At 37.1% G+C, this 15,873-nt stretch overlaps 1 protein-coding gene across 11 annotated transcripts in view; it reads left to right on the forward strand.

Annotated features, from left to right (window-relative positions):
- Positions 1-4,097, forward strand: part of IFT122 (intraflagellar transport 122) — a 66,464-nt gene extending 62,367 nt beyond the window's left edge. For 3 of the 11 annotated variants that reach the window (XM_087923729.1, XM_026722853.2, XM_087923734.1), the window contains 3 exons: positions 140-219; positions 1,792-1,956; positions 3,385-4,097. In XM_087923729.1, the coding sequence (XP_087779855.1) occupies positions 140-219; positions 1,792-1,956; positions 3,385-3,471 (332 nt within the window). In that variant the 3' untranslated portion in view covers positions 3,472-4,097. The other 8 variants (XM_087923724.1, XM_087923730.1, XM_087923733.1 and 5 more) reach the window with 4 other exon arrangements.
- Positions 4,098-15,873: the final 11,776 nt, after the last annotated feature.

Genomic DNA, 15,873 nt, shown 5'->3' on the forward strand with positions numbered 1-15,873 from the left:
AATGTACATTCGTAGTTTTTCTAATTAGAGATGAGGAAAAGTTGAAACTAGTGTTGGAAATTCTACTGCTTACCTTTGTTCCTAGTACAATTGTGTAATGTCTTTTAGAACTTATTTTCTCTCTAACACATGTTTCTAGGTGTGCAAACAATGAGACTTCTTTATAAAGTGGATGAGATTGAGGAAGATGACCCATTTACAGCAAAATTGAGCTTTGAGGTTGTAAGCAATTTCTTGATTTTTTTCTCCCAATTTCTTGTTTTCCTGAACTGTCTCTTCATTCAATTGTTTTCTTCAAACAGGTGATTAGCACAGAAAGGTAGACATAAGGGATTTTCTATAGTAACTGTGCTTTTCATACCATCATTCCCTTTCATTAATAAATGTTTTATACTTTTCTACCAGCTCTCTCCCTTAGAATATGAATGTTGCTTTGATTTGTCTGACCTTTTAAAAATTCCCTTGATATATCTGACAGGAATGGCTTATGTAGTTGCTGGTTTGGTTGAATCACAGTTCAGTCTTGAATAGGTCGTGTGCTATGCTGCAAAAGTGCCTAAAATTTGTTAATGAGGAGATGGTAGTCACGTCTGCCATGATGATCATGTTTATCCGGTGGCTTATTTATGAAGTAATTAACATATCTCTCCTTAAAATTAAATTAACTTTTAAGATGAATAAAGAACTAAAGAAGCAGCTGGATATCCTGCAGGCAAATATATATTATTGTTTGCAGAAACAGTAGGGTGGCCTAAGAAATCATTATACTAAGAATGCGTTTTTAACATTTGTAGAACATACATATTTAACAAGTTTTAATTGTGGCTTTAGAAAAATTAAGGGCAATAAGTTCTGTTACAGTTTATTTTGCTATTTTTTACACTGGCTAGATGAGGCATAACTTGTCATAAATGGGCAGTTTTCATTTGGGGTATTTCATGGGGATCTGACCCCAACTTTACATTTGTTTGCTATCCCCTTCTGTTTACATAAAGATATAATTGCAGTTGAACCTTAAGCAAAGGGATCTCTGAATAGCATTTAGAGAGAGTAATAACATTTTCGAGTTCTAAATGATGGGAAATAGTGATTACCAGGCTTCTGCTTCTAATTAGAAAATGGATGTCAGTCACTTTCAGAATGAAGTGTGGTCCATCAAAGGCAATCCCACAGTTGCATGAAAGCCTGGGAGGGAGGGAAGAACTTTTGGAGGAATAGAAAACACTATCTAAAAATAGTGGCATCATAAAGCACTAGCGGAATAACATTAGTGCTCTAGTGTAATAGCTTTGTGACTGCATGATGTGCATGTGCAATGCTTGGGGCTCTAGAATGTTTGTGGTGTTCCAGTCATCACCCATCTCCTAAAGGACACAAGAGTAATTGTGTTTTTCTTCTATCATACACCCATAATCTCCCTTAGAAGTTGTATCATAATAAACTTAGTGAACATATTCAAGTCATTTATCTGTACCATAGATGACAGAACAGATTTCTTCTGGGATAGAAGATGACTAAGTCGAAAGGGACTCCAACACGCCATCTTCAGCATCTTCCAGATTTCATTGCAGTAGGACATGTGCAGGCTTTTAAAACTAGGAATAGTTCCAGGGCTAAATACAGAAACTGAATAGGAACTGATAGCTTAGCGTAAATACAGCCTCAGTATATGCAAATTAAAATGAAAAATAATAATCCGTACATAGTTTCTGAAATGATCCTTATCATTCCAATGGCCTCAAACCAAACTCAAGCATTTATTTTCTTTCTGTAATTATTCTTTTCTTGCAGCAAGGGGGCTCTGAATTTGTCCCTGTCGTAGTGAACCGTGCAATTCTCAAATCCATGAGCAGGAGAGATGTGCTGATTAAACGCTGGTCAAAGCCATTACAATGGCAGTACTTCCGGTCTCTCCTTCCAGACAATCCCATTACCATGTGTTCTTTCTGCTTTCAGGTATGAGTAAAATTTGGAGGGTGGAGGTGGGGTGGTGAAAGGGTAAAGAACAAGCACCTGTAAAAAAAATGTTTTTTGGGAATATAAATACTGAGGATTTGAAATGGGTAGATTGGCTTATTAAAACCAAAATATGCCCTGGGAATGGGAATTTTTTTTAATGTTTTTAGATAAATGTTCTGCTGCACATAAGAAAAAAAAAATAACAGGCACATGATCACTGCAGAGCATTTTGCAAAATGAAGTAAAGCTGCTGCTGAAAGGCAGTTGATGAGTCTGTTATTTGAGCAAAAGAGAAGAATAATTACACGTCTCTTTGGCGATTTCTTTCTTCTTTGTCTGACCATTTGGTGCACAACTCTAACCAGTCAGTCCAGTTACATGTAATAAAAAGCAGACGGACACAGGATACTTAAATGGTTAAAAGGCAACTAGTTTGTATTCAACAACCTTGTAAATATGTGGGGTTTTTTTTTTTAGCATGCATGACCTGCAAAGATTTAATTTTTTAAGGGGAAGTTTTGAGATATGGCTGAAAATTTGTGCTTAAGATGACTCAAATACTGCCATTTATTCATGGAGAATAGTAACTGTCCATTAATATTTCAAAAATATTAAAAATCAACACTTCTGTTACAAAGGCAAGTCATTCATGAAATTATAGACATATTGTTTCAAGAGGGATGATTGGTTAATCTGCTTCTAGGAGAAGCAAAAATGCCATAATGCCTTAAAGAATAATAGATGTATTGCAATATACATTTTCTGGTCTAAAGCCTATTTCATTAGATGTACCAGCCACTGTAACTTCAGCTGTATATATGTACTCATATACAGAGGGATTTTTTTTTTAATGGAAGGATCAAAGGCTCTGCCTCTGACATATAAAGAGGTGTGGAAGTTCTGTCACATTTCTTGGCAGAGATTTAATCTTTTCAGCATAAAAGTAGAATGTCCCATTCAGAATCAATAGTTCAAGAATGATTATTCCTTCCATAGTAGGAATCATATCCCAGTTGTCATAAAATCCAAATGCAACAGAGTTAAATGTGCAAGTTACTCTATATTTTACTCATTGTACATTCTAAATTCACTCCCTTTTTTACTTTTTTGAAATCTTAATCATTTTTAAATTGGTAATGTAATATCCCAAGATATTGACATATTTTTTCATGGGTTGCAGTATGTTGCTATTTTTATTTCATCTTCATTTATCCTCTGGCCTAGAAGATATTTATCCCGTGGAAAGAACAGAAGGGCTGTGCTGGCAAAGGAATAAGCCTGCAATCATCTGCGTGCAGAGTGATATATGTAGGGGGATAATGCACTGGAAGGAAACACCAGAAATTGTCTTTAGATAATCCCATCATCTCACTTTCCACTACCCTGTTCCATCTATTGAGTCCATCTTGCAACTCTCATTTACAGATGTTTCATTCAGAAGATTATGAGCTCCTGGTGCTCCAGCATAATTGTTGCCCATATTGTCGGAGAAAAATAGATGAATCCAGCTAATAAAGGAAACAACAAGACTGTTTGGCAGAGAGTAGTTCTGCTGCTGAGACTCCAAAGCATTTCTAAGTTCATTAGAATTTCTTAGTAGTCTGTTATTGTTGTTTTTAAGAATGGGTGGATGTGCAGAAAGAAAATTATACATGAAGATAAAAAATATATTTTCCTATTCATTGTGAAAGAGAATCTAAATATCAAGTTTTGTTTTGCTCCTCAAAGAAATGTATGTGTATATATATATATGTTACGAAAACAATATATATGTTAGTATATACTTATAATAAAATTTGTACGATTCTGTATACCTTGTTGATTTATAAAATAAGAAGGGCTACCTGGAAATATTTTTTGACAATCTCTTCCACATATTCTTGACATTTTGATGAAAGTCTGCCAGTTTGTCACAAATGGAACAATGACTTCTGGGGTGAAATTCTGCTTGAAGAAAAAGATTTTAGTGGATGGAGTTAGTTCTAAATTGGCCTCTAGTATTAGATTTTATTACCATTCCCAATAAAATATGTGGGTTGTTTCTAAAAGTATTTTCTTTTGAACATTTTTCATCTATCTTAATTGCTGTTATGGGAATTGGCATCTACAATTTTGAGTAAATTGTTATAATCAAACCATTTTTACTTTTGCAAAGACTTGTTTTTTTAAAAAAAAATATGACTAAATTTCTTTAAAGCTTAGCATTATTAAAAAGGCTATTGTGATGAGGCACGGAAAATAGAAGAAGAGGGGCACCAATGGATAAGCCAGCATATCAACACTGCTAGGCACTGTCTATAAGACCAAAAGATTTGACATAAGGCCATGTGTTTAAAGCACATTAATTACTAGAATAATCTGAAAATACTTACATGAGTCAACATTATGAACTTTGTTCGAAGGGTCATTTTAACATATTCAGAGAATTAGAAACGTGAAATTTCTCTTTCTGACATAAAAAGATGTGAAGGGTCCTTGGTGCTCTCTGAGCTTGCTTGTTTTCTTGCAGGGATTTCATTACCCAAACTAGGTAACATCCTCAATGCTAGGAAGGAGTGCTGTTTGCTGTCAGTTTCTATTCCAGTGCAGGCCTGTCAAATTGGCGGCCCGGATATGGCCTGCGCAGGCCACGCCCACCCTGGCTCCACAAAGGCAAAAAACATTGCAATATGTCACAAGACAGCCCACGATGCAAGCGGGTTTGACACCCCTGTCCTAGTGGCTTGCCTGTCAGTGTTGGTGGGGGTGGTCTTAACGATTCTTCGATTGGACCGTTTGCTATTGGCTTCTTTGGTGGTTGGTTGATTGGAATTGCTGATGTGGGTGCTGGCTGCTGGTGGAGAGGTGCTTGGGTCTTTTTGTTCGTTTTTGGGCTGGGTAGTAATCTCTTTTGCATCATGAAAATGCTTTAATTTCACAACATATCGACAGATTTAACCATAGTTTCAAGCCAAGTCCAAAAAGTCCAAAAACACCAGGGAATTTCTTGAAGCCTGAAACTCTGACAAATTAGCCATCAATAGACACACAGACATTAACAACATAGACAAAACAAGCAAGCTCAGAGAGCTCCAAGGACCCTTCATGTCAATCCTGAGCTACAAATATTTTTCTTTATTAGTATAAAAATATGTGTTGCATTCCTTCTTAATTATTGTCTAGAAAGCTTGAAGTCTGATATATAGAGTATGAAAGGCACACTGATTGCTATAAATGCGCTTCTCTATGAAAAAGTGAAGTTTAGTTCCATGGCAATTGCACAGTTAAGTAGACTAAAATTGGAAAACTATCCAAGCATGTATTAAAAAGAGGCAGATGAAATGTGCCAATTACTGAATGACTGCAGTACAGGTAATCCTCAACTTACAACTACAGCAGAGCCCAAAATTTCTGTTGCTGATTGAAACATTTGTTAAATGAATTTTGCCCCATTTTACGACATTTCTTGCCACAGTTGTTAAGTGAATCAGTGCAGTTGTTAAGTGAATCTGGCTTACCCATTGACTGCTTGTTGAAAAGTTGCAAAAACTGATCATATGACCTCGGGTTATTGCAACGATCATAAATTTGAGTCAGTTGCCAAGTGTCTGATTTCTAATCACGTGACCATGAGGATGCTGCAATGGTCGTGTGAAAAACAGTAATGAGTCACTTTTTTCAGTGTCGTCGCAACTTTGAATGGTCACTAGATGAACGGTTGTAAGTTGTCGACTACCTGTAATGCAATGTTTTATTTAAAGAAAATTCTAAAAAAGGAATCTATAGCCACACGTGGCGAATTAAACTCCAAAACAGTTCAGAAAAGACCCTGTGTGTGTGTGTGTGAAAGCAAATAGATAAAGGAGGATGAAAAGAGCAAAGCAATGCAGGAAAGCAGATTTATCTCTGCTTCAGCGGTTATTGCAAGGCCTTTGACTATAGATTTTGCAGAATAGGAAACATTTTTAAAACTAATGGGCATTCCAGAATCCCTGATTATTCTTCAAAAAAATCTTGACAATGAACAAAAAATAAGGAACAAATTCGGAGAAACAGAATTGTTCCGAATAGGGAAGGCAGTGAGACAAAGATGCATATTATCTCCGCATCTGTTTAGTTTGCACAGCGAATATATTATACAAATGGTAGGAGTAGAAGAGATGACAGCTGGAATCAAAATTGGAAGAGGAAACTCTAACCGTTTATCCATACAAACAATGCTACATCATTAACTGAAAGTAGAGTTGGACAGGCTCATTGTAAGAGGTAAAATTGAAAAAGAAAAATCCAAATGAATGCAAACTATTAGAATAAAGTTTATTTCTCTTGCATGTTTAGTAAAGGTAATATATTTGTTTTTGGGGATTCAAATACAAAGGTGGATAATGTTACAGAGACAAAGAGAAAGAAGGCAATGACGAACCTAGGCAAAATCATGAAAAATAAGGACATTTCAATGATAATGAAGATAATAGTTAAGGCGATTAACTTTCCAATGGTATACAGGTTTAAAAGCTGCATATTGACAGAGCAAGAGAAGAAAAAAGATGCCTTCAAATTATTGATCTGGAGGCAAAAAAAGCATCATGTATTGGAAGAGGAACCTGTCAATCTTGCATCGGATAAATACTGCTCCCTCAAAGTGATGACCAGCATACTGAAACTAGGCATGTGATGTGAGTGGATGATGGGCTGGCATGATTATGCCTGGCAAGGTTGAGGGAAGTGGAAGAAGAGGAAGGCAACAGATAAAGTGGATTGATGGATCAAAGAGATTAGTGGATTGTCTTTGGAAAAGCTGTAGGTTATTATTGGAGACGGGTCAAGGTAGTAAGCATTTGTTCATGCAGTCACAAAGAACTGAACCCAACACAGCAACACCTTAACTAACTAGCCAACCAACCAATCAACTACCTCAGTCTACCTGATCAATAGAGATTTATTTATTGAATTTATATGCCACCCATCTCATTTATATGCCACCTACCCATAGAGCCATAATGGTGCGGTGGTTAGAATGCAGTATTTCAGGCTAACGCCGCCGACTGAGAGCAGTTTGTTCCTGACTGTCTCAAGTTGACTCAGCCTTCCATCCACGAGATTTGTAAAACGAGGACTCAGATTGTTGGGGGCAATATGTTGTCTTTGTAAACCACTTAGGGCTGTAAAGCACTAGGAAGTGGCATATAAGTGCTATTGCTATTGCTATGTCACTATTGAAGTGACTTTGTAGTAGATTGTTTGCAACCAAAATTCTGTGAGGAAATGAGTATTAAGAAATAGAAGTTCCACTCTTGATCATTTTTCAGATTTTCACTTGTTTTCTCATCCCACAGTGTGCAGAGGATAACAGGTCAATGCTATAAAAACATAGGGCACTCTTATCTTCACTCTCCCTTCCATGATATAATCCAGTTTCAGTCAGGATGTTGTCTGAGTTTGAGCATTCCTTTGAAGACAGAGCACAAGCCTCCCTTCGCTTTCTATCAACTAAAAGAGGTCTGCACTTTCTCCATTTTTTGGTCCTCAATCTCTAGAGAGCAGCTTTCAGACAATCATTCCAAACAAATAATACATCTATATGGTCATATCAATGTGGTAAAATATATGTATCTATACCAATGTCTCCTCAAGTCTTAGTATTCTGCCTTCATATGTGTGTGTGTGTGTGTATTTGTGTGTGTGTGTGTGTTCCTGAAAAACACACAAATAAAAAGCCTCTGACAGTATATATCAAGAATATATACACCTACCTGAATCACTCAAGTCGCAAAGGCCACCTCAACTGCCCAGCAAAAGCAAACAGGCACTCATATTAGTCAGCAACCATACTGAAAGATGCTGAAGGCAGATGATCACTTCACTGACAATGGCAAAAGCATTAATTCATAATGCACAGGAGAAGGTAATGGTAAATCACTCCTGTATTTTATTTTTTAAAAACCCCCACACACTGACAGACAAGGTAAAATGTTTGATGATATAGTGCCAGATGATGGGCCTCTGAACGCCCTCACATAGCATGCGACTGAGAAAAAACTGAGGACCTTACAGATTATTAATAGTGCTTATGGCTTAGATCCATTAAATCCTTCTGGATGTCTAGCTGCTGTTATTGTACAAAAAAGAATATTAGAAGCTAGAAATTGAAAATTACATCATGAACATGGAACATAAATGCATGAACTTGAGAATCCTCAGTGTGAAAAAGGAAATGAACTGACTAAACATTGGCATCTTAGACATCACCTAATTAAAATGGATAGGAATTGAACACTTTCAGTCAGAAGATCATACTGTTTATTGCCTATCATGTGAAAAACAAAAACACAGCCCCCCTCCTTTTTTTTTACAGAAGGACATAGCAAGGACAGTACTTTGATCCAATGCAGCCAACTACAGAGTAATATCAGTCTTAACAGGCAAGTCTAACACAATGATTTTCCAAGTGTATACTACAAATTCAGGTGCAGAAGAAAAAGAAACTGATGATGGAAGTTTATGGTCAAATTCTATCTGAAATTGACAGAACACTCAAGCAAGTGGTGATGTAGGAGATTACCAGGATGAGCTTGAGGGAGGGTTTAAAAGCATCATTGGTCACAAGTCCCTTCATACCCACAAGAGACCTAAGTCCAGCCCACCTTGAATGCCTTTTGCCTACCACCAAATTGTTTTGACCATTAGTAGTCCAGATTCTTGTAAAGCGTTTAATCTTGCAACAAATCTTTATATTCATTTCAACTGCCTGGATCTTCTGATTTGCCCAGCACTTGACAGGTGCTGCTTGAACTGGAGAGATGAATGGCAAAGTTGAAAATAATGAGAACCAGGAATTGCTCATGTGTATGTTCCAAGTCAAACTAAAGCAGAAGAACAACGCAAATCAGTTTTCACAATACCGACCTTGAACACACACAGTCTTTTTCAAGGAGATCATCAGCAATTGCTTTGAAGTCTTGAATCTCATTGATAGGAACCAGAGGGTCTATGGAATAAAATCAAAGTTGTCATTAAGGATGAATATGAACAGAGACCGCAAGGTTTAAAAATGGAAAAAAGCAAACCAGATGTCGGTACAGATGTTGAAAATTGCCAAGAGAAGGAAAGTCAAAGGCAAGAAAGACTTCAGAAAGGATTAACAAATAATTTCAGAGAGTTGGCAGAAGAGACAAGAAACAGCATTACAATGACACCTGCAAAGACATTGACAATGAAAGCATGACAAAGTTTTTCAAAAGATTTCCAAATCCACACTGAGGTTTCACCCTGAAATGGAAAGATTGAATGACACCAGTGGACAGATAATGACTGGGTCAAAAAAGACCAAACAAAATTGGAAGGAATACAGTAGACCCTCTGGTCAGGAAGGCTTCTGACCACAACCAAATCAGGTTCTGACCAAAAAATTCACCAATTTTTTCCACAGCCGATTTTCCCTTCTGCGCCATTTTTTGGGGTAAGTGCCAAATTTCCAAATCAGGTTTGGGTCACGACCAAATTGGGTTGTGACCAAAGTTATGGAACGAATTATGGTCATGACCAGAGGTTCTACTGTATAATGAAATTCTATAGAGATGGCATGTCAGCATCCAAGACATTCTGGAATATATTCCCTACTTACAAGAATCTCTAGTTGTAGAAAATGATACCTAGATCCAGTGATCACCAACTCACAATCTATAGGAATTGATCAAATATTTACAGAAATATGGAAGCAACTGAAGAAGAATCAGTTAAGATTCTAACCAAACCATAATACGAAATAGGATGGATCAGAAGTGGTCAGTCTACATACCAAAATCAAATAAAAGAGACATATCAGAATGTGGAAATTATTGCACAGTATTCTTAATTTCACATATTAGTGAACTATTGCTTGAGATGCTACAATGTAGATTGGAGCCTTACAGTAGGTGGAGACAGGTGTTTTAATTTAGACGTTCTATATAAGGCTAAGGAACATGTGACATTACCAGTAATACTCACTAAATAACTGAGAAAGCCAAAGAATACTAGAAAAAAGTCAGTATATGCTTCATTGATTATAGAAATACCTTTCATTGTGTCAACCATATCAAGCAGTGGATTGTCCTTCAGAAAATAGGAATCCCAGAACATGTAATTCATGAAAAACCCATATATATAGGACAAGAAGCCTCAGTCTGGATAGAATGTGGCAAAATAGCCTGACTGGTCAGCAAAGGATTAAGTCAAGACTGGGTACTCTCTCCTTGGCTATTGAACCGCTTGCTAAATTGAGAGGTGTAGGATTAGAAGAAGAATACCATTATTTTTAAATTGTAATGCATTACCTGCATTACAAAACTCTAACTGTAGAAAATGCACATGATCTGCAAGTTTCAGTACTGAAAGTCAAGGAGCACAATGGAAGAAAATGACTGGTTAAATACAAAGAAAACCAAGCTAATGATAACAGATTCAGCAACTTAGGAGACAGTTTGGTGTAGTGGTTAAAGTGTCAGGCTAGAAACTAGAACATTGTGAATTCTAGCCCTGCTTTAGGTACAACCAACTGAGAGAGCTTGAACCAATCACTCTCAGCCACAGGGAGGAAGCAATGGCAAGTCATTTCCGAAAAACCTTGCCAGGAAAACTGCAGGAACTATTTTTATTTATTTTAATTGGTTTGTCAATCGCTTACAAGATAACAGGTATAAGTAAAAACATAATTATGAATACATGGATGCATATAAGAAAAATAAAAGAAACAATAGGACAGGGACGGTAGGCATATTGGTGCACTTATGCACACCCCCTACAGACCTCTTAGGAAAGGGGTGAGGTCAATAGTAGAAAGTCTAAGGTTAAAGTTTTTGGGGTTTGGGGAAGAAACTACAGAGTCGGGTAGAGTATTTCAGACATTGACCACTCTGTTGCTGAAGTCGTATTTCCTGCAATCAAGTTTGGTGTGGTTAACCTTGAGTTTGTATCTATTGTGTGCTCTTGTATTGTAATGGTTGAAGCTGAAGTATTCATTGACAGATAGGACATTGCAATGTATGATTTTATATACTATACTTAGATCGGACTGAAGGCGGCATAGTTCTAGGTTTTCTAGGTCTAGAATTTCAAGTCTGGTGGCATAAGGTATTCTGCAACAAGTAGAGGAGTGGAGAACTCTTCTTGTGAAATATTTCTGGACTTTCTCAACTGTGTTAATATCAGATACGTAATCTGGGTTCCAGACTGATGAGCTGTATACAAGTATTGGTCTAGCAAATGTTTTGTATGCTCTAGTTAGTAGTGTAATATTACCAGAGAAAAAGCTACATAAGATTAGGTTAACAACTCTTAATGCCTTTTTGGCTATCTAGTTACAGTGGGATCTAGCACTCAGATCATTAGAGATGAGTACTCCGAGATCCTTTACAGAGTTTGGATCATCAACAAGGTCTTGACTATTCAGCCTGTATTTTATTTTCTGATTTTTTTTGGCCAATATGTAAGACAGAGCATTTATTGAGATTTGAAGTTGCCATTTGTTTGACCTTTCTGATACATAGTTGAGATCTTTTTGAAGGGTAGCAGTATTGTCTGTGGTGTTGAACAGTTTTACATCATCAGCGAAGAGAACGCAGTCCAGGCAGTTGCCAAGAGTTAAAAACTGACCTGAAGGAACCAAGAAAACCTCAACAGCAGTAAAAGTATACCAATTAAGAAATATGCTGCAGACCAGTAGCAATTTGTACAGTAGCAATGAAGACTTTGGAAAACTTATTCAGATGCAAGAATATGTCTATATCTACGAAGATCAGAGCAGTGCCAAGTATAGTGTGTGATACTCTATGGATGTGAAAAATCAGATTTTTAAAAAGCAGATTAGAAAAAATATTGATGCCTTTGAATGTTGGGTTGGAGAAGGCTACTGACAATACCATGGATAGCCAAGAAAATGAACAAGTGGATCATAGAGCAAATCAGTCCAGATGGCAAATGAGTAGACTCAATTATCATGAGAGAGGGAGAGGGATAAATGGATGATAGATAGATAGATAGATAGATAGAGAGAGAGAGAGAGAGAGAGAGATATGATGGATAGATAAATAGATAGATAGATAGATGATGGATAGATAAATAGATAGATAGATGATGGATAGATGGATGACAGATAAGACAAAGAGTTCCTAGAGCAAATCAGTCCAGATGACAAATGAATAAACTCAGATTATCATGAGAGAGAGAGAGAGAGAGAGAGAGAGAGAGAGGGAGGGAGGGAGGGAGGGAGGGAGAGAGAGCGGGAGAGAGCAATGATGATTACATAGCCAGTTCTGTTCTATCGCATTCTTTGGGGTTATATGGTTGTGGCTGTTCTCTAGATTATTATTATTTTTGACACCTCTTGTGGATGCCAGTGTGCACAATTGGTGCAATAGTTAAAATTGCCCATATTTGTGCAGAATGATGGGATATGAACAAGAGAAATTCCTGATGCCCCCCAAATCCACCTTCTTAATGGGTTCAGGAAAACATTCACATTCCTGTCTGCTGCAATTTTAGATTCTTCACCAATAAAAACTCATTTGACATGGCAAGGTCTTGCAGCAACTGGTGAGTGGACTTCCACAGAACAGCTACATCAGCATTGCCTTGTTTATAGTATGATGTTTTTGTCAAGGTGAAGTTTAAATGATCTCTGTTTAGCCTCAGGGCTATGTGCACGAGAATTACAAAGGTAACCATTAAAAGCAAAACCAAACATGATTTTGTCACAATCAAAACAGCCCTCCTGATAGCTGCAGTCACCTTGGCAGGCTCCTCAATTCCTCTGTGAATGTCTGCAGCAGCCATGCAGCTGTACCAGTGGTTCATAGTTATGCTTTACAAGTTATTTGGAAGGGAATCTTAAATGCAATCACAGCTACTTTAAAGAGTTGGTTTGCAGAGTGAGAAGGATGGCATCTAAAATCTCTCTCTCTCTCTCTCTCTCTCTGTCTCTCTCTCTCTCTCTCTCTCTCTCTCTCTCTCTCTCTCTCTATCTATCTATCTATCTATCTATCTATCTATCTATCTATCTATCTATCTATCTATCTATCATCTACCTATCTATCTCCCTCCATCTCTCTCTATATATATCTCATCTATCTATCTATCTATCTATCTATCTATCTATCTATCTATCTATCTATCTATCTATCTATCTATCTATCTATCCATCCATCTATCTATCTATCTATCATCTCCCTCCCTCCCTCTCTATATATATCTCATATCTATCTATCTATCTATCTATCTATCTATCTATCTATCTATCTATCTATCTATCTATCTATCTATCTATCTAATATATCATCCATCCATCCATTTATCCATCTATCATCTATCTATCATCTATCATATCTATCCTCCCACCCTCCTATCCATTTATCTATCATCCATCTATTATCAACAAATAATCACAAAATTTTGACATGGGGAAGACTCCTGGGCTAAAGAGCTCATGTGCAAATGTGGTCAGTGTATGTCCTTGGATTCTTGCTAGTTACTTTTCCAAACACCTCTCTAGAACAGATCTTCATGAGAGACATAGTCAAAGAATTGTCCATGAAGCACCTGCCCATCATGCAATTCCGGGAGAAAAGGGCAATAAATTGGAGAAACCTGATACAGGGAACACTGACCTAGATGGGACAATGAGTGGGCTGCTAAGGCAGCATTTGGTGTAACGTGTAGGGATGAAAACAGTTAAATGGAAGTGATGGCTAAGAATAGGCAGTGTTAACCAGATGCAGATATAGCAGGAACTTTGACAGTGGTCTCGACAGCAGATTTTTCATGCCAGCAAACGTGTTGTTTTATGTCTTTTCAATATTGCTCAGACCTTCTAGAGGGTCGGATAAGTGCACATTTAATTCAGAAATGGCAGCTTAAACAAATTAGTTAAGATGATAACCTTTGTCTTACTTTTACAGATTAAAACAATATCTAAACAGTATCTCACATTTCTTTTGCTGTTCTTTTTTTCCACCCAGTTGATGTAGGTGACATAGTTTTGCTGTTAAGCTGTGCCCACCTCAGCAATGGCTTATTGAATCAGTTCTTAATATGATCCATTTCGTTATCTGAAATATAAACCTTTAATCCAACAAAGCCAAATCCATGCAGTGCTTAAGAAATTATTAGCTATTTAGGCCATGTCCACTAGCAGTTTCCCATGTCCTTGGATGAGGTTGGATGAGTAGGAAGAGCTTCTAATGAAAAATATGTATATTTCTTACCAAGGCATCTTCTTCCAGGCTTGCTTTCCCACACTGGGTCAACAATGTCCTTCCTTCCTTCCTTCCTTCCTTCCTTCCTTCCTTCCTTCCTTCCTTCCTTCCTTCCTTCCTTCCTTCCTTCCTTCCTTCCTTCCTTCCTTCCTCTTGAATGAATTGTGATAATTAGTTTGGTTACTCAAAACAGAAGGACATATAATGTTTACCAAAAACATCTGCATTTCTTTGCTTTCGACTATTAATATATTTTATTTACAGGTTTGACTTGGATAGCAATATATATAAAATAATCACGAAGATGTATTCTGATATGCTAGATCATTTTGGTCTTCATGAAAACATTCAGTGAATTTGTGGCTTGGGAAGTCTGCAGCAGAATTGACTATGCACGGCTTTGATTGGCTGGCATAGGATGACATAATGACTCTGATTCTATCTCTTACTCTGGCCCTCATTCCTTGGAGCAGTTGTGGAGTTTTTTTGTAATAAAAATAATAAAGTAAGAAATACAGTAAAAGCTTAATTAAATATGCATGTATCACTAATAAAGATGAGTCAAATATACTAACTCTGGTTTTAAATCAATATGGCCTGGAATCAGTGTTATTTATGTTGTACCTACATCTTCCTTCATGAAGAAAAGATGACAACTGCTGTCTTATGTAATTTTGTGCATAATTCAGGTACAATTTCACAAGTAAATGATTTTGTCACAGTACATTTCTGTTCCTTTTTGCCCTTCTTCCACTTCCGCTGCAGCTTTAACTTGCTTCTTAATTTTTGATGAGGTATTGCAGTTCCTCCCAATAGACTGCAAAGGAGAAGGGAATATTTAAGCTTTGAAGGCAGGATGAGAGATTGTATGCAGGAAGTCCCATATTTTAAGTGGTGATATTTTCCATTTAAAGGTCCTTGGGTCAAAAAGGATGAATAAGAATTCTGCTTTTTTTCCTTTTTTTCTAATGGTCTTTGGAAGAATAGCATACTCCCCAAACAACAACAACAACAACAACAACAAAAACAACAACATAGTGGAGAGCCCCAACAGCTGCCAGGTGTATATTCCAGACCACATTTCCTCCAGGGTAATCCATTGAGACCTCACACAGCACTACAGTTGTTTGTTACTGTTAGATTACATAATTGGATTTTTAGGACTCGACAGTAAGTGAGGGCAGCAGAGATTGGGAAGCTCATTTGCTGAGAAAACTTGGTCTCCTTCTCTGCCTTGTTGCAAACTGGGTATTGCCTCCCAACAGATTCACCCAATCGATTTGCCCAAGCATAATCTTCATACTACAGTTGGATGGTTTCAGAATAAGGATAGCAATGCAGAAAATGCTCTTGATAAAAATAATGGTCTGGGGTGCAACATAGTGACTATTGCGTTCCATAACTTTTAACAACCTTTACTCTTTGTGAATATAGGCACACACAGTTAATACCTTTATAAAATATGAAATATAAAAACTATGGTCTAGAAGAGTCAATTCTGTTTGTATAATAGAAGAAAAATAGAAGAAAAAAACAATAGATGGATCACCAATATATTCTATAGTCCGTTCCTTCCTTCCTTCCTTCCTTCCTTCCTTCCTTCCTTCCTTCCTTCCTTCCTTCCTTCCTTCCTTTTCCCTATATTCTTTATTAGATTAAACTCTGAACTGAATCCAAATCCAGATTCAGGTTCTGCCATCACATT

The sequence above is a fragment of the Pseudonaja textilis genome, chromosome 2 (assembly GCF_049901715.1).
Source record: "Pseudonaja textilis isolate UNSWEBS1 chromosome 2, rPseTex1.2, whole genome shotgun sequence".
NCBI lineage: Eukaryota > Metazoa > Chordata > Lepidosauria > Squamata > Elapidae > Pseudonaja > Pseudonaja textilis.